At 26.6% G+C, this 26,450-nt stretch overlaps 1 protein-coding gene across 15 annotated transcripts in view; it reads right to left on the bottom strand.

Moving 5' to 3' along the window:
* Positions 1–1,804: 1,804 nt before the first annotated feature.
* Positions 1,805–26,450, bottom strand: part of LOC127277566 (patronin) — a 67,855-nt gene continuing 43,209 nt past the window's right edge. For 8 of the 15 annotated variants that reach the window (XM_051298789.1, XM_051298803.1, XM_051298795.1 and 5 more), the window contains 11 exons: positions 26,023–26,267; positions 24,068–24,233; positions 19,784–20,418; positions 13,298–13,534; positions 12,587–12,764; positions 11,967–12,086; positions 11,146–11,241; positions 10,046–10,144; positions 6,221–6,412; positions 5,509–5,791; positions 1,805–4,612 (listed from right to left, as the gene is read on the bottom strand). In XM_051298789.1, the coding sequence (XP_051154746.1) occupies positions 4,468–4,612; positions 5,509–5,791; positions 6,221–6,412; positions 10,046–10,144; positions 11,146–11,241; positions 11,967–12,086; positions 12,587–12,764; positions 13,298–13,534; positions 19,784–20,418; positions 24,068–24,233; positions 26,023–26,267 (2,396 nt within the window). In that variant the 3' untranslated portion in view covers positions 1,805–4,467. The remainder of the gene's footprint in view (positions 4,613–5,508; positions 5,792–6,220; positions 6,413–10,045; positions 10,145–11,145; positions 11,242–11,966; positions 12,087–12,586; positions 12,765–13,297; positions 13,535–19,783; positions 20,419–24,067; positions 24,234–26,022; positions 26,268–26,450) is intronic. The other 7 variants (XM_051298792.1, XM_051298794.1, XM_051298796.1 and 4 more) reach the window with 7 other exon arrangements.

The following is a 26,450-nucleotide window of genomic DNA, read 5'->3' as shown; positions in this document are numbered from 1 at the left end:
ATCCGACCCAAAAATCCAAAATCACAAAAAAGTTCCCAAAAAAATTCAATTTTTCTTAGGCAGACGATTTTATTGCAATTTCTTGCACAAAATACACCTAAAAGTGTAGAAAAAAATTGACAGCCAAATACGAGTAGAGGAAGACACCTATTACCACCAAAAAGTCATCCGACCCAAAAATCCAAAATCACAAAAAAGTTCCCAAAAAAATTCAATTTTTCTTAGGCACAAGATTTTATTGCAATTTCTTGCACAAAATACACCTAAAAGTGTAGAAAAAAATTGACAGCCAAATACGAGTAGAGGAAGATACCTATTACCACCAAAAAGTCATCCGATCCAAAATCACAAAAAAGTTCCCAAAAAAATTCAATTTTTCTTAGGCAGACGATTTTATTGCAATTTCTTGCACAAAATACACCTAAAAGTGCAGAAAAAAATTGACAGCCAAATCCGAGTAGAGGAAGACACCTATTACCACCAAAAAGTCATCCGACCCAAAAATCCAAAATCACAAAAAAGTTCCCAAAAAAATTCAATTTTTCTTAGGCACAAGATTTTATTGCAATTTCTTGCACAAAATGCACCTAAAAGTGTAGAAAAAAATTGACAGCCAAATCCGAGTAGAGGAAGACACCTATTACCACCAAAAAGTCATCCGACCCAAAAATCCAAAATCACAAAAAAGTTCCCAAAAAAATTCAATTTTTCTTAGGCACAAGATTTTATTGCAATTTCTTGCACAAAATACACCTAAAAGTGTAGAAGAAAATTGACAGCCAAATCCGAGTAGAGGAAGACACCTATTACCAGCAAAAAGTCATCCGACCCAAAAATCAGTGTAGATTTTGTGGACGGACATGAGTGAAACCATAAGAGTTCCTTTTTGGTTTCCTGGTGAACTGAACCTTTATAACAAAAAAAAATAATTACAACGTTATTTATAAAATATGAAAATATTATTAAAATTTGAAAAAAACTGCGTTATCATAGTAATGACGTAACTTATCATCAATCGGTTAAGTAGATTCCTCTGATTACACAGTGAATTACCAACTGATATTAAATCACTTACCGTTCAAGTAACGAACTACAAATAATAATTATAAATAGTAAATAACAAACAAAAAATAATTATATTATAAAATATAATTATATTGTTTATAAAATATTATTAAAAAATTTTTTTCTTTGAAAGTAGATATTATACAAAATATGTTTGTACCATTATTTGTTTTTGAAGTGCAAATTTGAAGAAAAAAATTTCAAAAATTGAAAAAGAAAATTTTTTTTAGTATTTTTTATGTTTTTTTTATAGGTTGAAACTAAAAAAAAGAATTGCCAAAAAAATTAAGGGGTAAAATATAACAAGGAAAACGGAAAATAAATTTTTTTTTTTGTCATTTTCATAATATAATTTATAATTTTTTATTATTAAAATTTATATATATATATAATTAATTGGCTTCAAAATGATCTTTGTCTATTAGAATTATTGAGAAAAATGCAAAAGAAAAAAAAATAATTATATTTCCAAAAATTTTTCTATATATCAGGTTTTTTTTTAGTAAAATTTATATAGAAATAAATTGTCACCCAAACAAAAAAAACGAACAAAAAAATATATCACCAGAATTTAATAAATACATTGCCAAATTGATTGTTTATCATTCTTTGTATATATGTAATATGTATATATTTATATTTATATATATATAATATAAAAACATAATATTTACAGACATGAAATTGAAATTGGAAATCTCTTTTTTCTTTTAACGTCAAAAACGAAATACGTAAAGAGTATAATATTTTTTTTTGTTTTATTATTATTATTATTATCGAAAAGCGCAATTTACTGCAACATACAACGAACTGCGCACTAGACTCGTGCTTTATTTATTTATTTATTAATTTATTATTATTTGAATTTTTTTTTAATTTGCAAATTTTATTTGCCATTTTATCATTCTCTCGACGCCTTGCGTTTTTTTCTCACTCACTCTCACTCTAATTTTATTATATTTTCACAAATTCGAGCGCTAATGTTTTTTTTTTTTTTTTCTTTAAAAATATAAATATCAAGCACAAGCTACAATTTTTTTTTTATTTAAATTCCATTCCATGTAAATTTCGTTATTTTTTTTTACTAATTTTTAAATTCCATTCAACAAGAAAAAAATATTGATTAAAAAAAAATTACTTAACATTAGTGACTAAATTATTATTATTATTAATATTTTATTAAATCAGCGTTAAATCATTTGCACTGATTTTGTATTTTTTTTTTTTAAATTTAATCTCAAAAAAATAATCCACTTTCACATTTTTATTAATTACTTTCATAAAAAATAAAAGAACAAAATTTTGTTTCTCTTTCTTTTTTATGGCGGAAAAAATTTTTTATATCGTTTTTCGTTTCGATATAATTGTCATGCCTTAACTCTCTTTTTTATAAATTGGAAAATCTCATTCATTCGAGAAAAAAAGGAATAATTTTTTTAATAATTGATCCAAATACACGTTGGCTAAAAATTAAAAATTTTTTTTATCTATTGATTTGAAAGTCGATATGTCGTTTAATATTTTTTTTTAACGTTTTTCAAGAGATTCGATTTTTTTTTTTTTTTGAGAAAAAAAATAACGCTACAATTATTTTTTTTAATGCAATCTTTTTAAAAAACTTTTGACAATTTTCTCTTTCAAAAATATGTTTTTTTTTAGTATTATTATTAAATATTTACAGGTTTAATATAGGAAAATTGTAATTTTCTTTTAAAGATTTTTTTTTTCTCCACCTCACAACTTTGAATATGAATAATTTTTATCGATATAAATAAAATTGAAAAATTCAAATTGTTTTCTAAATTTGACAAGTGAACAATTACAAAACATGTTGATAAATTTTGTTTTCGAAAAAAAATTTTTTTTCCAATTTATGTTGTGTCGGTAAAGTAGAATTCTGTAGAAAAATTTTAATTAAAATTAAAACGAAATTTAAAACTTAATAAACCAAACTAATAATAAATAATAATTATAATAATGATAATAATAATAATAATATTAATAGTAATAATAGTAATAATATTAATAATAGTAATAATAATAGTAATAATAATCGAGTCTCTCGAAAACGCTCTTCTTTGTCGATAATTGCCAAAGTCGAGGTTAAAATTTGACTTATGGCACAGTTTTTTTTCGTACTTTCAAAATTGAAAAAAATACCTAAAAAAATAAATTAGTCAAAAAATTTCGAATAATTTGTTTCTAAAAAATAAATTATTTTCAAATATTTGCCTAAAAATAACATTAAAAAAAAAGACACGCACACATCTTTCATGCATCTTAAATAATTTTTCTATCATTCTAAAGAGAAACAAAGTTTCGAGAAATTTTTTCCTTCTTTTTTGTTACTTCGATAAAAATTACAACGACGATAAAATTGAATAATAATCTCCGTATTATAATTTTTGTTTTTTTTGCCATTGAAAAAAAAAATTGTAAACTATCGGTAAATCGTCGATAAAGTAGACACACACACACAGATGGCGCCACTAAAGATTTTTTTTTTTATCGCCATCTACTTTACCGACGCAACATAGATTGGAAACACATGTTTGAAAAAATTTCGCCAAATATTAACTGAATTTTTATCATAAAATTAAAACAAAACAATATTTGACAATTACAGAAAAAATGCTCTAAAAATAAAAAAAAATTAATTTAAATTGAAAATTATGCCAATTACAATTTAGAATCAAAAAAAAAAAATTTCTCTTTTCAAGGCAAAAAAAATGTTTTTCATTTTTAAAAAAAATTAAATTTTTCTCGAAAAAAAAAACAAAATTCGTTCCTTTGGACCGAGCGAGAGAAATTAAATGCGAACGTTACTTGGAATTTTTTTTTTTCGTTCACAAATCGAAAAAATTTAGAGGCGTGGGGGGTTAAAAAAAATATTAAATATGATACATTTTTGTCAGTCGTACGGTTGTTCGCTGAGCGTCTTTAGTCCGATTTTTTTTTTTTTTTTTGCTGTGAAAACACCGATTGTTAAACGGTGCTGACGTCAGTAATTAATAATTATAATAATAGTAATAATGATAATAATAAAAATAATAATGATAGTAATGATAATAATTATTATTAAGACAATAAAAATGAAAAGATTAAAAAAAAAAGTAGTTAAAGAGAATTGAAAACGTAACAAAATTGAGGTAACGATAGCTTAAAATTAAAGCGCCTTTTTTTTGTTCTGAAAAGTGAAAGTCAACACCGTTCGGTTTTTCTTTTTTTTTATATATAAAAAACTGACTAATAAACGGCGCTAATATAGATTTTTTTTTAATTTTAATATGGGCCTGTATTAAAATAGTAACTATGAACAACAGAGGGCACAGTAGCGTATTTTTTTTCTCTTTTGTTTTTGTTTTTTTTTTTTCGTTAATAATAATGACAATTACCTAAAAACTATATGACGAGGGCCATGTCTTTTTTATTTGGCAGATTCACTTTCTTCCCTTGCCAAAGGCTGTTGTGTATCGTGAAGGCGTCTATGGTTACAGTCAAATGTTTCGTGTGAACTTGCGAGAAACATTTTCCCCCAGAATTGTATCTAAAATTTATTATTTTTATTTAAAAAATTACAATTAAAATGATATTAATATTAAGATTTCAATTATAGTACGATATTAATTCATAAAATAGACAATGCTGATTTAAAAAATTGTCACTGCGCAGAAATTGAAGCAACAGAAAACTAATGCGCAGTTGAAAATAAGTTTCCTCACATCACGACTTTGACTGTCGATAATATTCATCTAAATTAATAAAATCGAAAAATTCAAATTGTTTCACAAATTTGAGAAGTGAACAATTGTAAAACAAATGTGAAAAAATAAATAAAGTGTATTTATTTGAATTTAGCAAAAAAAAAAAATTTTAAGGTTAGAAAGAAATTTACACAATTAACAAAGTGTGACATTATTCTTTTTAGTCGTGAGTTGCCTTAGAAAACTGCGCAATGATTAATTGCTCAAAAAATTACTGCGCAACTACTTTAATATTCCTCACTTCAGAATTTTGGTTGTAAATAATTTTTATTGAAATTAATAAAATCGAAAAATTCAAATTGTTCCACCATTCCTAGGTGTGAACAATTCTAAAATAGATTAGAAAAAAAATTTTTATTTAAATTTACAAAATAATTTTAAGGTTAGGTAAGAATTTAAATACAATTAATTACGATATAATTAAATTTTCTAGTCGTAAATTGCTTTAGAAATAAACTGCGCAATGATTAACTGCCAAAAAAAAACTTCTGCGCAGCTACTTTAATATTCATTCACTTCACGACTTTAACCTCAAATAACTTCCTCAAAACACCATTAAATTCAAAAACAAAATTATTTTCGCTAATTTAGCAAGTGAACAATTATAAAAATAATATTCAAAAATAAAAACCATTTTTCTTTTTTGAAATACATAATTTTTTTTTTTTGGAGGACTTACTTGAAAAATTTGTCGAACATTTTATCGATGACCTGTTTTGGTCCAGTGCCATAAAGTTTCGTGATATCATCACGATCAGGGCAGTACGAATAGAGTGCACGAAATTGACATCCCGCATCACGAAACAAAATGAGAAAATGTTTACTCTCTGAACGTGCAATTTCATCAAGGACACGTCTTTTGGCGTCACGATTCACTATGCCAGGAAAAACACAATACTCGACTGCATTCAACATTATATTGCGATTCGACTTTGTCGCCGGTTGTTTATAAAGACGCGGTCCTGTTAAGTGAAGAAACAAAAAAAAAATTTTTTATTTCATATTTTATATCGATTATGTACCAATTTATATCGATTATTTTTCGATACTTTACAATCGTTTTATATCGATTTTATTTTGATACTTTATTATCGATTAGTATCGATTTATATCGATCATGTATCGATTTATATCGATCATGTATCGATTTATATCGATTATGTATCAATTTATATCGATTATAAATCGATTTATATCGATTATAAATCGATACTTAACAAAAGTTTTATATCGATTATGTATCGATACTCTACAATCGATTATGTATCGATTATAAATCGATACTTATAATCGATTATAAATCGTTACTTTACAATCAAATTATATCGAAAATATCGATAAATTTAGATCGATTTATCGATGATTATTTATCGAAAAAAAAAGTTATTTACCATTGTAATCCATCATGGAACTGGGAGTACTACTAATATCACTACTGCCATCGTCGAAGACTCTTCGTTTAGTCATGAGACCAGGCGGAAGTGAACCAGGACCGGAAGGCGATGGCAAATGCCTCATGCTACCCATCCCTGGACTTGGTGCTCTTCTAGGTGGCGTTGCTCTACCCAAACCACTGTCCGTATCTGCAGATTGACAAATCGCTTCTTTTAAAATCGCAACTACTTTATAATTGTAAATTATTTTCTTTTTATTTTTTATTTTTTTTTAATTTAATTAAATATTTAAGCTTGTTATATACATAATCCGTAATCCATTAACCAATTACCACATATTTTTTCTCAAGTACATTACATTGTAATTATTATTCAATATTACATATAATTTTTAAAAATAAATATCGATATTTTTCGATTAAACAATTTTTTGTCCAGTAATATCGATTAATTTTTTTTATCGATAAAATCTTTATTATTTCTTGATAAAATCGATAAATCGATTTTGAAAATCGATTCATTATTAATTTTCTCATAATTCGATTAAATATCGATACTTTTTTTTTTTTTATTTTTAAGTCAATATACAGTTTTCCTCCAAAAGCACCATTTATAATATATAGAATATAAAAGTAAATTAATTTCAGGTTAAAATTTGGCGGAATAAAAATAAAAAAAAAAAAAATTAAGAAAAACTTATAAATCTGGCAAATAATTTTTAGGACTAAATTATTTAAAGCGGGTAATAATAATTTATTTTAGAATAAATAAGGAAAATAAAGGGGTTTAAAAATTTTTCTTTTAAATAAATACACAGAATAGTAAATTATAAAAATTAAGTGAAAAAAAAAAATTATTTGTTAATTTAATAATAATGATTGTGTGTTAATTTTAATTCGAGTTATGAAAAAGAGAGATAATCTATAATATGTATTTAGTAAAATTTTTTGCTAAAATGTTCTTTTCTATAAACTAGATAATTTTTTTTAATTAAAAAAATAATAAAATTATTTCTAAAATTAATTTCGACAAAAAAAATAAAAACTAATTAAACATAATGAAAAATTGTATTAAAAAAAATGAAAAATTAGAAAAAAATAGTAGAAAAAAATAATTAATTCAGCAAAAAAAAAACTGTTTTTTTTAAATTGTTCTTTAAATAAAACACAAACACGAATTACATACAAAAAAGCCGTATATACAAAAATTTTCATTCTCAATTTTTAAATTGTTTCGAATAAAAAAAAATTTTATTTTTAACTTTTGGATTGAGGTCAAAAATAATTTATAAAAAATATTTATCAAAAAAAAAAAAAAAAAAAATGCAACCATTATTGGATATTGTAATAATAATAAAAATATTATTATTATTACTATAAAAAAATTATAATTATTATAATTAATTATTAATTTTAATTAATATAATAATTATAATTTTTTATAGTAATAATAATATTTTATTATTAATATTATTAATAATTAACAATTAAAATGCTGAATAATCGACAAATATTCTGTAAGATAACCAGGACCCATAGCTATAGTGCTGTACAATGATAAGCTAAACAAGCATTAAAAAAAAATTTATAATTGTTTATTTTATATGCGAATGTATATATGAATGTTTTTTTTTTTTATTATTATTACTTCAAAGTCTCAAAGTAGTTTACTTTTTCTATATAAAATTTTGAGAATTAAAATTATTGGAAAAAAAAGTAAAATTATAAAATTGACAATATTTGGATTTATAGGTTATGTAAAATATAATATATAATAATAATTATTATTTTTACAATTATAAGTATTGGAATTAATAAAATAAATAATTATTATATAAGAAATGTTATATTTTTTGTAATTTTATTGTTAAAACGTGTTAAAATATAACATAACCTTAAAATAGACGATTTTAACTTTTTATTCAATTACTAAACAAATTAATTCGTTACAGTAAGAAAAAAAGAAAAAAAAATCAAAATATTCGAAATTAATTATTTAAATATTGCATTTATTAATTTTTATATTAATTATATTTGTAAAAAAAAAAATAAATTCTTCAGTAGTATAGTGATGAGTATCCATAGAGATAATATAAATAGAGTGGAGATGGTCTGTATAGAGGCGTCCGTTTGATAGAAAGAGAACGCGATTTTAGCACCAGTAGGTGTCTCTCTTGCGCTGGTGCTTATTGAAGGACAGATACTGGTGTTAAATCTTTCTTCTCTTTCCAACCCATTCTGTTTATGTCAGGACACTTCCCTCTTACGCAGCCGCCTATACCTTGTCTACTCTATTTATATTATCTCTATGTGAGTATCTCCGTATCTCATTTCTCACAATCAGCTGTTAGTCAGCAGTGCTATTGCGCATGCTTCACAAAAATTGCCTGATTGGCTGAAAAAATGCGCGCGCGTTTATTTAAAGACAAAAATAAATTTTTTTCAATAAATCTAATTTATTTTCTACATTAAATAATACTATAAAAATAATAATAATATTTATATATATATGTATAATATTATAAATAATAAATATTCATAATTATACATATTTTATAATTATTTATTATTTATAATTATAATTTATATTATTATTAGTATTGTATTTCATTATTTTTATAATTAATATAAAAAATTAATATTAATATATTGTAATTTATAATAATAAAAATAATTATTATTATTATAATTGAAATTGTCAGTTAAAAATCATAAAATGAGACTTTGAATAAAAATAATTTTGTTATATTTTTGTTTTTTAATGTTGTAAAAGATTAAAGGTGTTCTTGTTGTTATATATATTAGGACTGCCACCTGTTCTGCGACCTGCACCATGCGACTACGTGTATACGCTAATTTTAATGTCTAGAAGACAAAATAAAAATAAATTTACTCGACATTTTGGCTTTTTGTTATATATAAAAAAAGGCAAATTTCCAAATTTCTTTTGCAAACTTCGATATAATAGAAATTTTTTTTTTTTTTTTTATAATAGAAACATGTAAAATAATGCATTTTTCTAAAACTATTTTTAAAAATTCAAAAAAGAAGACAACTAAAAAATTTTCTCACTTCACGACTTTGACTTTGAATAATTTTCACATAAATCAATGAAATTCAATAATTCAAATTGTTCCGTAATTCTGAGAAGTGAACCATTGTGAAATCGTTCAGAAAAAAATAAATTGACTAAATAATGTTTGAATTTACAAAGTAATTTTAAGGTTAGGAGACAATTTTAAATAATTTATTACAGTAGAATTAAATTTTTCAATCGTAAGTTGCTTTAGTGATAAACTGCGCAAATATTAACTGCCAAAAAAAACTACTGCGCAGCTACTTTAATATTCATCACTTCACGACTTTGACTGTCAATAATTTTCACATAAATCAATGAAATTAAAAAATTCAAATTGTTCCCTAATTCCGAGAAGTGAACTATTGTGAAATCGTTCAGAAAAAAATAAATCGACTAAATAATATTTGAATTTGCAAAGTAATTTTAAGGTTAGAATTCCAATTTCACTTTATTGGCAATTGAAAATCATTTTTTTTTAGACGAAGTTGCAAAAGAGGAAATTTACTTTTTTTTAAAACCGAAAAAAATGGAATGTTGCAAATATTGGAGACATCAAAAATCCAGAACCACGAGAAATATATATAAATATATAAATTATACATAATGTGTAGAATCAAATATTTATGTATATTGTATATATATGTATATAATACTAATAATAATGATGATAATAATAATAATAATAGAAAAAGAAGAAGAAATAGTAGGGGATAAACGTATTCCAAGCCACAGGGTGCTTCTTACCGCACAAATTCATCAAGGAATTCGACTTTCTCCCCTTAAAGTTTTGGTAAGTCGGGTATTTAGGCCTGCCTCTAACCTGTTGCTGAGGCTCCTGCGTATCTGCAATAATGCAACGTTTGCGTTGTTACACTCGCACGCCATTAATTATCGAATTTTATTTTTTTTCTCTCCCTCTCTCTCTCTTTTTCTCTGTATTTTTTTTTTTTTTTTTTTTTAATAACAATTTTTCCCTTTTTCTAATTAAATTATTAATATAGAAGAAAATATATAGAAAATTCATTAGTTTGACCGAAATTGCAAAATGTCCGAACATAACCTAAAAAAAGAAATTTTGGCGCAATTTTCAAAAAGGAAAAATTCTAATTGGTCGAATTTTTATATGAAAATTGCCTTCTAAATTTCTTTTTTGTAGGTTATGTTTTGTTCGGACATTTTGATAATGAAAAATTTGACGCGTTTTTTTGTAATTTTTGAAAATAATGGAAAAAATTCCATTGGGTACGAGTCTAACTACGAGGCAAATTCGCCGGTAACAAGAAAGCTTAACTTGTGTGCGAAAAATAAATTAGAAAAATAAATATTGGATGCTTAAATGTTTCGTTCCAAGGGAAATGTGTTTTTTCTATTTTACTATAAAAAAAAAAAAAAAAAAAAATTGTATTGGAATAAAGTTTTATTTGAAAAGAAAGCTAAAAAATCAAAAAGAAAAAACAAATAAAAAAAAAGAAAAAACTAATATGGAAAATGACAAAAAAAGAAAAATAGAAAAAATTAAATAAATTTCAAAAACGGTGATATTTTCGAAAATTGAAACACAAACAACAAACACTGGAAGAGGGACAAAAAAAAAAATTTTCAAAAATATGGAATTTTTTTTTTTCATTTAGCCAGGTGAGTCACATAAAGTGACAAATCATCTCATTGAAAAATTCTGCAACGTGTTTCTACGTGCGTTGATATATTAAATATAAATAGTCCAGCTAAAAAATAACGTCGAATAGCAAAATGCGGCATTCGATTTGCAGAAGTAAAACAAAAAACTAAGATTTTTTGGATTAATAAAAGAATGGAAATTTTTTGAATTTGAAAAAAAAACTCACCTCGTGACGTTTTATAGGAACCGCGACGTCCCAATTGATTGGTACTTCGACTTGGCGATGATCCTCGACCGTCGTCAGGCGAATCTACGGAAGATACTAAAAATAGGATAATTATTTAATAATATATTCTGTTAGTAGCTTTTTTCATATTTTCAAAATTTTTTTTATATTAATAATTAATTTTTATTGTCTTTTTAATATTTATAATTTTTTATTGTATTTAAATACTTTTTTTTAAATTTTTTAAATATTTTTCTTTAATTTTTTGTATACTTTTTTTTATTTATTTTTTTATTTCTTCAGATTTTTTATAACTTTCATAAAAACGATTACTATTTATTCAAAATATTAATATGTAATTATTAATTTTATTAAACTATTTTCTAGTATTTATTTATTTATTAATTTTTTTTTGTTATTTTTGTAAAACAAAAACAAATATTAGTCATGCATAAAAAATATATAATCACAACTACTTTCTAGAGCCAGTGCTTTTTGTGTGAAAATAATAAAAAAAAAAAATTTATTTTCTTAATTTAATAATTATTTAATAGGATGAGAAAAATTAATTAAATTTTTTTTTTTTTTTTAATTCAAACTGATAAGAGATGTTTTTTTAAAGTTTGAGAAAAAAAAATTAATATAAATAAAAAAGAAAGAAAATAATACAACATAATTTTTAGATTCTTATTATAAATGATAAAAGTATTTTTTAAGAAAAAAAAAATGAAAAAACAGGAAAAAAAGAAAGAAAAATATAATAAATTGTAATTAAAACTAAAGTAGAAAAAGAAAATAAAAAAAGTGTGTGTAGTGCATACCCCTGAGACTGCCTCCACGATAAAGTGGACCAGATCGTCGATCGTCGAGATGAGCGGCTGTGAGACTGTCCTGCGAGCCTCGATAATAATCCCGTCTCATTGTTGGGGATATCAGCGACGCTAAATTTAGTGTTTTAGTGCAAAATAAAAAAATAAATCAAAAACAGCTTTTAATTTTCGTCAAAATATCTTTTTTTTTGGTACTCATTGCTTTTTTTCTTTTATCTATTTTTCTTTCAAGAAATAAATATTTTAAAAAATATTATTATTATTTATTTATTTATTTATTCATAATAGTAGATTTTAATATAAATTAAATAAATAATTCAATCGTTATTTTTAATTAAATTTTCCAATAAATCTGCGCAAATTTTTATCAAAAAAAAAGAAACGACGAAAATTAAGAACTTTCGAAAGTGTCGTGTAATAAAGCGACGATTATTCTACTTTTTTTTTAAATAAAAAAATCTACACATAAATATATAATAAAAAAAAATCTTTTTAACATGCGAATAAAGGAAAGAATAAGATTTACAACAAAAAGAATTATTAAAAAAAAAAGAAAAAAATAATATATATATATAATAATTCTCAAAATGGTAAAAAGAGGAAAAATTTACCGGTACTGAGATTCGAGGAAGATCCCTTTTTCCCTCGACTTGGTGTAAGTGCACCAGAATCCAATTCAGCGCCAGCGTCAACGTGAATTGTTTTTGGACGTGGACGACTTGTTGTCACTTTATTCCTTAATTTTGTTGGTTTTATTGCATTCAATATTTCTTTATCAATGACTTTACCCTGAGACAGAAAAAAAGAGAGAAAAAAAATAGAAAAAAGATTAATACAATTAACAATATTCAATTTTTTTTTTTATTTTTTAATACAGAAAAACAAAAATAGAAAAAAGGAAAATAAAAAAATAGAAACCAAATAAAATAAAAAATAGAAAACAAAAAAAAATAAAATAAAAAGAAAGAAAATAGAAAAGGAAAAAATGAAAAAAAAAAAAAAAAAAAAAAAAAAAAAAAAAAAAAAATAAATAAAATAAGAAAAAGAAAAGAATTAAAAAAAATTAAATTAAAATAAAAAAAACCAAAAAAATAAAAAGAAAGAGAATAAAAAAATGAAAAAAAGAAAATATAAAATAAGAAATAAAAAGAAAGAAAACAAAAAAAATATAGAAAATAAGATAAATCGAAGAAAATAAAAATAAAATAAAAAAAGGAAATTAAAAAAAAATAAAATAACAAAATAAAAATGAAGAAAAAAAATTTTCCCATTTTTTTGATAGAAAATTACAACAAAAAATTATGAATAAAAAAAATACTTACTTCTCTCTCTGCCTCATCAATAGCTTTTTTCAATTTATATTGTTCCAAAATTGCCGCTCTTCTTTGTCTTTCTTCTTCTTTTTTCCTTGCTCTCTCTTCTTCTTTGAAATTTTCCTGTTCACGTCGCGCCTGTGCTTCAGCTTCTTTTCGCTCCTTCAATTCCTCTTGCTGTTGTCTTCGTTGCAACGAGAGAAGCATTATTTTCTCCTTTTTCCTCTCCATTTCGTCGAGGGAATTCTATAAAAGGAAAAAAAAAACAAAAAAAAATTTTTTTCGAGTTAAGCAACCCCAAGGCACATTACTATGGTATGGTGGCCCAAGTGGCGTTCATAATTTTTTTTTCTCAATTTTTTCTACCTTTCTAGCCTTAAATATACTCAAGCAATGTATAATTTTTTTTTTAAAAACAAATTTGTATTTTTTTTTTTTTGGACGCATAACTATTAATTAATAATTAATTCATTATTAAAAATAATTATTGAGAATTTTCATTTTTAGGAATTTTATTTGTCAATTATTATTTTTGAGCCAAATTTTTATTTGTTCGAATTACTATTTTTGCAGAATTTTCCCCAAAAACAATTTTCCATATTAGAGAATTTTTTACATACATATAACCGAAAATTAACTTCATAAAATTTTCAAATTTGTTCGAATTTTTATTTGTCCAAATTTTTATTTACTCGAATTTTCATTTATTATAATAGGCGCATTTTAATGAATTTTTATTGGCTAGAATTTCATTGCAATAGAATTTTGTTGAGATTAAGGTGGATCGAGTAAAATAACACAGTTGATTTGAGAACAAGATTTAATATTTATTATAAGTTAAAAATGAATATAAGACAAGAGCGAACTAATGGCGTCGAAACGAAAATTACTTGTATTGTGTTGTTGTGTGAAAGTGTACACTATATAGGTGGCGTTCAAAAAATAGTCACGTGTCCTTTTAATCGTACAAGGCGCGAAATATAAAATATTCGTTCTTCAACACTCCCCCTCGATTAAGGGACACTTTTAATCATTACACTGTAAATTTCACTAGACCGAGGCGGTCGATACACTTCATATGTTTCTGCTTCTGTAGACCTTTCGTCAAAACGTCGGCAGCCATGTCCTCCGTTGGTAGATACTCGATTGTAATTTCTCCTCTTCTTAGAATCTCGCGTATATAATGGTGGCGAACGTCAATGTGCTTACTCCTATTATGGAATATCGGGTTTTCAGCTAATTTACGGGCACCATTGTTGTCACAGAAAATTATTATTTTTTTCGTCTTTGCGAATCCTAGTTCATCAAGGAAACGTTTCAAATGTGTTGCTTCTTTTCCGGCTTCGGCTAAGGCCATATACTCGGCCTCAGTCGATGAGAGGGCCACAGTCCTCTGCTTCCTGGATTCCCATGAGACACTGGATCCTCCGAGAATGAACGAAAAACCGGTATAGGACTTTCTGTCATTTGGGCAATTTGCCCAATCGGCGTCTACAAATCCTTTCAGTGATTCTCCGGATCGATGAAAATGTAGACCCACATTTTTTGTTCCTTGCAGATAACGGAGTACGCGTTTTGCGGCCACCCAATGGCTCACATCGTGGCAATTATTGAATTGGCTAAGGTAACTGGTCGCATGTGCGATGTCGGGACGAGTACACATAGCCAGATACATCAATGCTCCCATAAGTTCACGATACGGGTGTGAGCTTTCTTCATGATCAGGATCCTTCGATTTTTCCAGTTTTACTCCAGGGTCCAGTGGTGTTGATACCGGTTTGGAGTCCGACATCCCAAAACGAGTGAGGACATCATTGATGTATCCAGTTTGGCTGATCTGAATTCCATCTTCTTTCATAATGAACTCCATTCCCAGGCAGTGTTTAACCGTTCCAAGGTCCTTAACATCAAAGATCTTCGATAGATAATTTCCGAATCTTGTGATATTGTTTTTGTTCCGAGAGGCGACGAGGAAATCGTCGACATAAATTGAAATTATCAGCAAATCTTTTCCTTTTCCTTCGTAGTACACACACGGATCGTGAGAAGATCTTTTTGCACCGAATTTTATTAATTCTTTGTCGATTCTAACGTTCCAACAACGTCCAGCTTGTCGTAGACCGTAGAGTGCCCTTTTCAGCAAGCACACTTTGTCCCCTGATTGAAGATCGATCAGCATTTTCTTTGCTTTCCTTCCGATATCAGAGTCGAGACTTTCGGTGGCGGTGATTTCTTCCAGAGCTTGAATGGTGTACTTTGGTACTTCCATGAGTACCTCCTCGTCAAGGGTACCATTTAAATAAGCAGTTGTGATGTCGAATTGTTTAATCGTCATGCCATGTTCCGCTGCTATTGCCGTTATGCATCTGATGGAGCTGAGTCGTGCCACGGGGGAAAATGTTTCGTCGAAGTCTATTCCGGGTCTTTGAGCAAATCCTCTTGCTACAACCCTTGCCTTCCTTCGATCCAAACTTCCATCTTCTTTATATTTATTCCTTAATATCATTCGACTACCTATTACAGCTTTATCACTCGGTCTGTCGATGATAATCCAGGTGTCGTTCTTGACAATAGATTTGATTTCCGATGTTATTGCGTTGCTCCAATCTTCAGCGTCTGGTCCTCGAATAGCCTGTTCCAGCGGTATTTCGGCGAGAGACACAATCTCCTCAATTGAATTTGAACAATTTAGCATGTTGTACTTCTTTCTGGGTCTCCCCCTCTGACCAGTTTTGACCTTCTGAGGTCTACCAGGGCCTCTGCGCTGATTGTCATTGTGAGCACCCTCGCCTTCGTTCTGTTCACTCTCTTCTTGATCGTTTGACTCGTCGCTCAACTCTTCTTCCACGTCATACCGATCGTCGTCCGATTCGACCATAGCTTCGTTTTCCTCTCGACGTTCGTGATCATTCTTATTTCTAGGTGATAAAATCAGTTCGAGTTTTGCACTATTGTCGTTGTTAAATTCGTTTCGATCTTCTGGTTCCGGCGATTTCTTTGGTAGTCCGATGAACTTCACATCCCTGGTGATATCAATTCGATGTTCACTGGGTATCCATACCCGATAGCCTTTGGATTCATCGGAATAACCGACAAATATTCCGTTTTTTGAGCGTGAGTCCAGTTTACCTTTTGTCGGCAATCTATTCAAGGTGAAAACTTCCGATCCAAATACTTGAAATTCGCTTACGTCCGGAGCTTTTCCCATCCATTTTTCGAAAGCGGTCATACCACCGAGACTTCTGGAGGGACAACGGTTTCGAATATAATTCGAAGTATTAACAGCTTCGCCCCAAAACGCTGGGGGAAGAGATGATTGCTTGAGGAGACATCTCGTCATATCCATCAGAATCCGGTTTCGCCTCTCCGCAACTCCATTCTGTTGAGGTGTATAGGTGACGGTTAACCTTCTACCGATGCCATTTTCTTTCAGGTACTCGTCGAATGCAGAGTTTATGTACTCTGTTCCATTGTCTGACTGAACAAATTGTATCCTGCATCCGTGTTTATTTTCAGCTGCGGCCTTGAAGTCCTTGAAAGCGGAAAGTACTTCGTCCTTTCTTTTCAAGAGACGTATCACGCACCAACGAGAGTAATCGTCGATAAACGTCGCGATATACCTGGCTTTGCCAACTGATTCCACGCGTATCGGGCCACATACGTCGGTGTGGATGATTTCCAGTAATTTCGAACTTCTCTCTGATGACTTTGGAAAAGGCGCTCGTGTCATTTTTTCACTGAGACATATTCTGCAGTTGAAACTATTTCGTGTATTTCCGAGATTCATACCACGCACATTTCCTTTCCGGTCACTGTCGATGAGATCGCGAACGTTCAAGTGTCCCATTTTCACATGCCACTCTTCCATTGCATTGTCCTTAACGTTTTCGTCGATCACAACATTTGAATTAAGTTCATTGTTCACTTCACGTATGTAGTATAAGCCTTCCTTTCGATCAGCAGCGAGTATTGTGTCGCCTTTTTCATTGATTATTTTAGCCTCTTGTTTGTCGAAAATCACTACACAATTTCTATCTGTGAGCTTTCCTACGGATAACAAGTTTGTGCGCAATTGAGGAACACGTAGCACGTTACTGACACTTATGTTTTTCACATGACCGTTGACGTCTGTACTAATAGCCACAGATCCTTTTCCTTCAATTGGAGTAGTGGATTTTTCACTGGCTAATTTGACACTGCCGGCACAAGGTTGAAGTTCGGTTATAAAATTCGCATCACTGTTTCCCATGTGCGTCGTGCAGCCACTATCAAGACACCATAATTCACTGCTTCGCGATTTGTCCGTCTCGTACGTTTCCGAACAATTCATGTTTTCTGCACTAACTAATAAACATTCGTCATACACTGTGTTTGCGTTGCTTTTATTTCCTTTCGATTCATTACAGTCAATCGCTTTATGACCGAGCTTACGACACCGGTGACATCTAAATTTAAAGGGTTCACTTTTTTGTTCACTGTCACGTTTTTTATTATCGTCTTTTCGAATTGTATTACGAGATTTAAAGAACTTCCTTTTCGCGAACATCGCGTCAGAGACATTGTATTGAACTCCGTTCTTTCTCGCTTCATATTCCTCTACTATTTTCACGCGTAATGTTTCGGGGCTCGGCAACTCGTCACGCGACTCGATCGCGCAGCGAAAATTTTCAAATTTAACGGGCAAACTATAAAGTAACATTACGGTCAGGAGATCTTTGTTTATATCTATATCCATTTCGCTTAGCTTGTCAATGATATCGAAGAATTTTTGCAAATGATCGTGCACGTCACCGTCGTCTGTCATTTTCAATAATGTAAGCATCTTAAGCAACGTCGCTTTTCGTGCTGGCCCGGTCGACTGGTAAATTGACTTTAACTTTTGCCACACTTCCTGCGAGGTGTTGCAACCTTTTATTTGCTTCAATTCCGACGGTTTGATTGCTAAGATGATGTCCGATCTTGCTTTTCTATCTTCATTATCCCAAGCTCCTGCTGCTGCCACGGATTCCGCGTTCCCGTCAACGATTGTGGGTCTGACTTTTTCCCCACTCACGTAACCCCAGGAATCGTTTTTTATTAAGATCGCTTCCATTTGAATTTTCCACGTGTCATAATTATTTTTACACAAAACTTCGATTCGAACACTTTGTGATGCCATTTTCAATCGCGAGATTCCACGTTTCGAGAAATGACGCCGACTTCAACACAACAGACGCGTCACACGAACTCCGCGTATAAGTTTTACTTTTCCTGCGATTTTACTATTTCCCGTCCTGGGCCCATAACCTGTTGAGATTAAGGTGGATCGAGTAAAATAACACAGTTGATTTGAGAACAAGATTTAATATTTATTATAAGTTAAAAATGAATATAAGACAAGAGCGAACTAATGGCGTCGAAACGAAAATTACTTGTATTGTGTTGTTGTGTGAAAGTGTACACTATATAGGTGGCGTTCAAAAAATAGTCACGTGTCCTTTTAATCGTACAAGGCGCGAAATATAAAATATTCGTTCTTCAACAAATTTTCATTTTTATTCATTTAAATGAATTTTTCATTTCTTCGAATTATTATTTTGATATAATTTTCCATTAAATTTCCGATTTTTCTGCTGAATTTTTTAATCGCAAAATTCATTTAACAGAAATTTTTAATTAATTTAGAATTTTTCATTTGTCCGAAATTTTTGCAAATGATCGAAATAAATCGATTTTGCCGCGATTTTTTAAATTATCAACCAATCAAAAATTATCCAATAAAATTGTGATTTGTTGATAATTTAAAAAATCGCGGCAAAATCGATTTGTTTCGGTCATTTGCAAAAATTTCGGACAAATGAAAAATTCTAAATTAATTAGAAATTTCTGTTAAATTATTTTTGCGATTAAAAAATTCGAACAAATTTGAAAATTCTGTGAATTGAATTTTCGGTTATATGAAAAATTCTCTAATATAGAAAAAATCGTTTTAGGTGAAAATTTTGCAAAAAAATACTAATTCAAACAAATTAAAATTCTGTCAAGTAAATTTTCGATTATATGAAAAATTCTGTAATATGGAAAAAAAATCGTTTTGAGGAAAATTTTACAAAAAAAATACTAATTCGAACAAATAAAAATTTGTCTCAAAAATAATTATGACCAATTGTAATTTCAAAAAATTAAAATTCCAACTAATGAATTTTTAGAACATTGGTCCCATTTCTTTTTTTTCCTAAAAAATAAGTTTTTTTTCAACAAAATAAATTTTTTTCAATAAAATAAATATTTTTTTAAATAAAATATCTAAATCTTTTTTTTCAATAAAATAAATCTTTTTTTTTGAATAAAATAAATTCTTTTCAATAAACAAACCTTTTTCTTGAATAAAATATACTTTTTTTTTGTTGAAAAAAAGCCTTTTTTTGGAATAAAAAAATAAAAAATCGCATTTATTTTATTTCATGAAAAAAAAAGAAAAAAAGGGTGAAAAATTAAAAAACTAGAATCACTTACAGGATCGGGATTCGCCAATTGATTTCCAATAACCAAACCAACACCACTTGTCGTTGTTGTTTGTGATTGTTGTCTTGGATCAGATTGTAATTCACGATTTCTCATTTCCCTCTGCCTTTGCTCCTTATCAATTTCCCTTTGTAATTCACGATCTCTCATTTCTTGTCTCACATATTCACGTTCAGCGGCCAATCGTTGTTTTTCTTTTTCAGTTTCACGTAAATTATCCTGCTGTTGTCGTTGACGTTCAATTGCTGGCGATTCAGAACGCATAATTGTTGTTGTGGAAAAATCATGATTATCAGTTGATTCAATATAAGCAGATATGCTACGTTCTTTTTTTGGTGATGCCTTTTTTTGACGTAATGTTGGTTTTGGCTTTTTTGGCGCATCATTGTCAAATGAAATATAAAAACCTTTCTCAGCACTATTATCAACAATATTAATTCCACTTGTATTTAATTCATTAATATCAGGCGACAATGTCGATGGCGATGGTGTTGTTTCACGTAACGATGAATGTGGCTGAAATGAATTTCTCGATATTGACGGCCTTGTTGGCGATGGTATCCTGTATGTTCGACTACCGGATGTTATGTGTTTTCTTATATCCTGCGAGAGGTCCTCATCATTTCCTAAAATTTGTTTTCATTTCACAATTATTTTTATTTTTTATTTACAATCTTCTTTTTTTTATTTACATTTTTAAATTTTATTTCTAATTTATTTATTTTTATTATTTATCTAATTTGTTCTATTTTTTATATTTTATAAATTAATTTACAATATAAAAATAGAATCACCAAAAAAGTAAGTTTCATGGTAAGCGTTACAATTTTAACAATCGTTCAGGTTAAGCAACCCAAAGGCACGTTACTAAATTGGATGGTGGCCCAAGTGGCGTCTCTAATTTTTTTTTTATTTTTTCCCCTTATTTTCTCATCTACAATTATTATTCCACAAAAATCGAATTTTTTCCCCCAAATTCACTATTTTTCGAATTTTATTTATTTTTTTTTGTTTTGTTTTATTCTACTTTTATTTTCCTTTATTATTTTATTACTTTTATTAATTAATATAAAAAAAAAGTTCTTCTTTTTAAAATTTCACATTCGCGACACTTTCAAAAATGTTCATCTTTATGAAAACCATAGAGCGTGTGTCCTTTTAGTCTCAATGCATAAACCACATCCATTGCAGTGACTGTCGATCTTTTAGCGTGCTCCGTATATGTAATAGCGTCACGTATTACATTTTCGAGAAATAATTTAAGACAACCGCGTGATAATTCATAAATTGGTTGTGAAATTCGTTTAACACCACCTCGTCGTGCTAAACGACGAATATCATTTTTTGTAATACCACGAATATTTTCTCGTAAAACACGTCGTATACGTTTTTGACCATGTCTACCGGTGCCTTTTTTATCTCCATTTGTGCGCGCAGACATTTTTCACAAAAATTTATTTCCTACTATTTTCACTGATAAAAAATTATTTTCCGTTGTAAATTTTAGTTTTTTTTTTTTACTATTTTTACTAATAAAATTATTTTCCGTTGTAAATTTTAGTTTTTTTTTTTTTTTTACTATTTTCACTGATAAAATTATTCTCTGTGAAAAATTTTATTTTTTTCTACTGTATTTTCACTAATAAAATTATTCTCCGCGTTGTAAATTTCGGTCTTGGTTTTTACTAATTTTACTCCCTGTACGTCGTAAATTTTGTTATTTTTACTTTTATTTTCAAAAATTGGAAAAAAAATTAAAAAGTAACGAAGACTTTTTTTTTTAGCAATTTTCTTTTTTATGAATTCACAATTTTTTTTCTGTGTAAAAAATAAAGTAAAAATTTTTTATTTATTTAATTTATTCTTTATTCAGAGAAGAAATTTTTTTTTTCTTTTATTTCTTTTCTTTTTTTTTTCTTATTCTTTAATTTCTGTTTTGTATTCGAAATAACTGTTTACGTGGTTGAAAGTTGAAACTGAACTGACGACTGATTCATTGTAAAAAATCTCGAAAGTAGTCATAATACACACACACAGAGAGAGAGAGATATGAATATATACTAAACGTAATCTGCGCGCGCAAAGTCTGCGCTTTTTTCTATTGGTGTTTAAGTACTTTAGTCAAAAAAGAAAGAGACGTTCAACGAATTAATTAAGACAAATCTAACTTTTTTCTTAGTCTTTAATATATCGAAAAGTTCAACATTTTCAAATTTTTCTCTCCATAAATAAAAATCTAAAAAGAACATTGTAAATTTTTATCATAATATTTTAGATAAAACAAAGAAACGACACACTTTTTGAAAAAAATTTGCAATAAAAAAAAAAATTTTACCGTCAAAAGCCTTGAAAGTTTTTTCCATGAATATTAAGAAAAAAAAAAAAAGAAAGGCGTTTCTAAAAACTCTAACAAAATTAAACAAAGACCATGAAGAGGTTGCATTTTAAATAGTTTTTATGACACGTTCTCCATAATATTTGTATTTTATGGCACGCACAATATTCATGGTTTGACATTTATGGGATTCCATGAGATTTATTTAAAATAATTTTATTGTAATACAAATGTATTTGAGGAGATTATTTTTTCGTTTAATAATTCTATTTTCATTTTTTTATCTTCTAAAAATTAGTTAGAATTTTAATTTAATTTATTTATTATTTTATGAAATTTAATTTGTTAAATAATTATTTTTGAGATGAATTTTAATTTGTTCAAATTAGTATTTTTTTGCAAAATTTTCACCTAAAACGATTTTTTCTATATTAGAGAATTTTTTTATATAAACGAAAATTCAATTCACAGAATTTTCAAATTTGTTCGAATTTTTATTTTGCAGAATTTTTATTTACTCGAATTTTATATTTTAAATAAATTAATTAATTTAATTTTAAAGAATTTTTATTGGCTAAAATTTCATTGAAATAGAATTTTCATTTTTATTCTTTTAAATGAATTTTTTCATTTATTCGAATTATTATTTTCATATAATTTTTCATAAAAAACCGATTTTTCTGCTGAATTTTTTAATCAATCGCAAAAATAATTTAACAGAAATTTCTAATTAATTTAAAATTTTTCATTTGTCCGAAATTTGCAAATGACCGAAACAATCGATTTTGGCGCGATTTGTTTCGGTGATTTGCAAAAATTTCGGACAAATGAAAAATTTTAAATTAATTAGAAATTTCTGTTAAATTATTTTTGCGATTAAAAAATTCAGCAGAAAAATCGGTTTTTTTGTGGAAAATTATATGAAAATAATAATTCGATTAAATGAAAAAATTCATTTGAAAGAATAAAAATAAAAATGAAAATTCGATTGCAATGAAATTCTAGCCAATAAAAATTCATTAAAATGCGCCTATTATAATAAATGAAAATTCGAGTAAATAAAAATTTGGACAAATAAAAATTCGAACAAATTTGAACATTTTGTAAAGGTAATTTTCGGTGATATGTAAAAAAAAAAAAATTCTGTAATATGGAAAATTGTTTTGGGGAAAATTCTGCAAAAATATTAATTCGAATAAATAAAAATTCAGCTCAAAAATAATTATTGACAAATGAAATACTATAAAATAATAAATATTATTATTCTCTATTTTTATAAATAAATAAAATGAAAATTCTAACTGATTTTTAGAATATGTACAATAATGCGTACCGATAATATTAATTTACAATGCGGTTTTCATTTATCAACAGAAAATAATGAGAATATTGCAGTTTTGTTTCAAAATTAAGAAATCTTTTTTTTTTTATGTATCGTTTCCGTTTCTCTTTTTTGTCAATGTATGTTTAGCTGATAATTTTGAAACTACGATATATTATCTATTTTTTCAGAAATCACAAATTATAGCTAATAATACAGTACAACCTCGCAAACTGCCCTTTTTTTCCGAGAATCTCCCTCGTTAACTCTCAATTCTCCCTTCACTCTCTAACCCTTCGCACTTCAGCAACGTACATTTTTCAATTAGAAAATTAAAAATTGATTTTTTGTTTCTTTCTTTTTAGGATTCCGTTCACGCAGTAAACCGAAAAAAAAAATTATTATTATTATTTATTACTATTATCTATTGTTATTATTTTTTGTGGTTTTTTTTTTTTTTTGAAATTATTTTTAATTTAATTTTTTTTTTTTAATTTAATTTAAAACACTTATTACAGGGAAATTTTAAATTCTTTTTTTGAATTTAAATAAAAACGAAAGTGTAAATTTTCAACAAAAAAAATATTTTTTTAAAATTAATATTATTTTCTTCACTTACCGATGAAGGAAATATTTTGTGGTTCCATATCGTCAACTGGCGGTGCAGGAACGGAACTATGAACCGTGGGACTTTCGCATGTAATTGGTACATGATGATGATGATGATGAACTGTGGGCCTTTTTATTTCAGGACTATCGCTCATCAATTGACTTATTCGATGAACCTAAAAGAAAAACAAAAAAATATATAACAAATAGAAATTTGTTTATTTTATTTTTTGCAATAGAAACAATAATTCGATTTCATTATTTTGAAAATTGTTCATTTTGCAAATTTTTTTTTTTTGCATTTTGATTACTTTTTTAATTCAATTATTTTAAATTAAATTTTTTTCCTTCCTATTTAATTATTTCATTAATTTATTAAATAAATTAGAAATTAGCAAATTAATGAAAAATAATAATTTTTTTTTATCAATTTCGAGAATTTATCTTTTATATTATTTTATTAAAAAATTTTATTGTATTTTTTTTTATTTCATTTTAGTAATTGAGAATTAGATTTTGTTGACTTAATTTATTATTATATTATTTTGCTTCTAACACCTTTTTTTTTATTTAATTTATCTGTGATTCATTGTGTCATTTTTTTCATTTTATTATTTGATTAATTTGTATTTCTTAATTTTTATTTTTAAATTCCGTTCAATATTAATATTTGTTTCAAACGAAATAGCACATTGTAAAATTGTAAAATTAAAAAAAGTGTATATATATATATATACAATAAGGAAATAAATTTTTATCTTATATTTTATCTAATAAAAGAATTAAAATAGAAAAATAGAATAATAAAAAGAAAAAAACAAACCTGTAAAGTGTGATAACGAAGAACACTACTCGAATTTGTATTAGAATAAAATAAATACATATTTTAGCCCTTAAACTTCTTAAATAAATAAATAAATAAATATTTTTTAAATCAAAAAAAAAAATATCAAAAAATGACAAATAGATAATAAATTTTAATAATGATTATATCGAGAGACAAGACAATTCGTCACTGATCCAATACAGTATGTACACATGTATATTATTTGATCTCAGGTGTTAAGAAACTAGTGTGGGAAGTCAACAGCCATCTTGGGAGACTTTAAAAAAAAAAAAAAAGAAAAAAGATTGTCTATAACCATGAGTTACATCATCCAACTGGTTTTTCATTCTCACACAACCACAAAAAAAAAAAAACAAAAAAAAAAAATTTACCACTCTCATTGTCAATAAAATATTTCAAATAAAATAATACACAATTTCATTCAAAATATTTTTTTTTTCAATTGAAATTTGGAAAAAAGTTTAAATTATTTATTTTATTATAACTTATATTTTTCTTTCATTATTACTATTAATTATTATTATTATTATTTTATTTTTTTTTTTTATTTTCTTCCGCCCATTTTATTATTATATTAAAATATTATAACAATTATTATTATTTATTTATTTTTGTTACCCTAACATTATTATTATTATTATTATTATTATTATTATTATTATTATTATTATTATTTTTAATTTTTATTGTTATTATTGCTATTATTATTATTTTATTATTGTATTTTATTTTTTTCCGCCCATTTTAATATTATATTAAAATATTGTAACAATTATTATTATTACTTATTTATTTTTGTTACCCTAAAATTTTTATTATTATTATTATTATTCTCGAACGCGTATAGAATAAATTTATGCGATTTGTTTTTTTTTTCTTTTTTTTTCTAATATTTAAATAATATTTTTACTGTTTTATTATAATTTCTAAAATTTAATTACCATTTAAAATAGAAACATTTCTTTGATTAAATTTTTTTTTTTTCAATTTTATATTTAAAATATTTCGTTTAAATTTCAGACAATAATTAAATTTTACAGATTTTTAAATTAATTTTTAAAAAAAGTGAAATGAAATTTTTGAAAAGTAAATATAATCAAAAAATATAGAATACTCACAGCGTTTCGATGCTGGGGACTAGCAGAAGGTGGTGGCGTTTGATTAAAAACCGACGACGATGACGACGACGTTGGATAAACGGAAGTTGGATGACTTATTTGATTATTACAAAGACTATGATCACCGCCATTTAAATAACGTTGCTCCTGGCTAGTGTCGTGAAGGACAAATCCTTTTTGTTGAGGTAGATGGTGCACACCCCACGATCTTGTATCTTGATAAAGGCGTGGATCTTGTTGATAAACTGACCAAAAAAAAAAAAAAAAGGAAAAAAACAAATACTAATTAGAAACAATTTGTCCGAAAGCTTACCATTTTTTTTTCCTTTACCTCACTTTAATAATTATTATTTTATTTATTACTAAATAAATTTATAATTTATTCTAAAATAATTAGGAATAAATTATTTTATCTTCTAAAAATAATT

This window comes from Leptopilina boulardi, unplaced genomic scaffold (assembly GCF_019393585.1).
Source record: "Leptopilina boulardi isolate dan_hultmark-lab unplaced genomic scaffold, ZJU_Lbou_2.1 LbouV2_169, whole genome shotgun sequence".
NCBI classification, from domain to species: domain Eukaryota; kingdom Metazoa; phylum Arthropoda; class Insecta; order Hymenoptera; family Figitidae; genus Leptopilina; species Leptopilina boulardi.
This window is presented reverse-complemented; position numbering and strand designations above follow the sequence as displayed.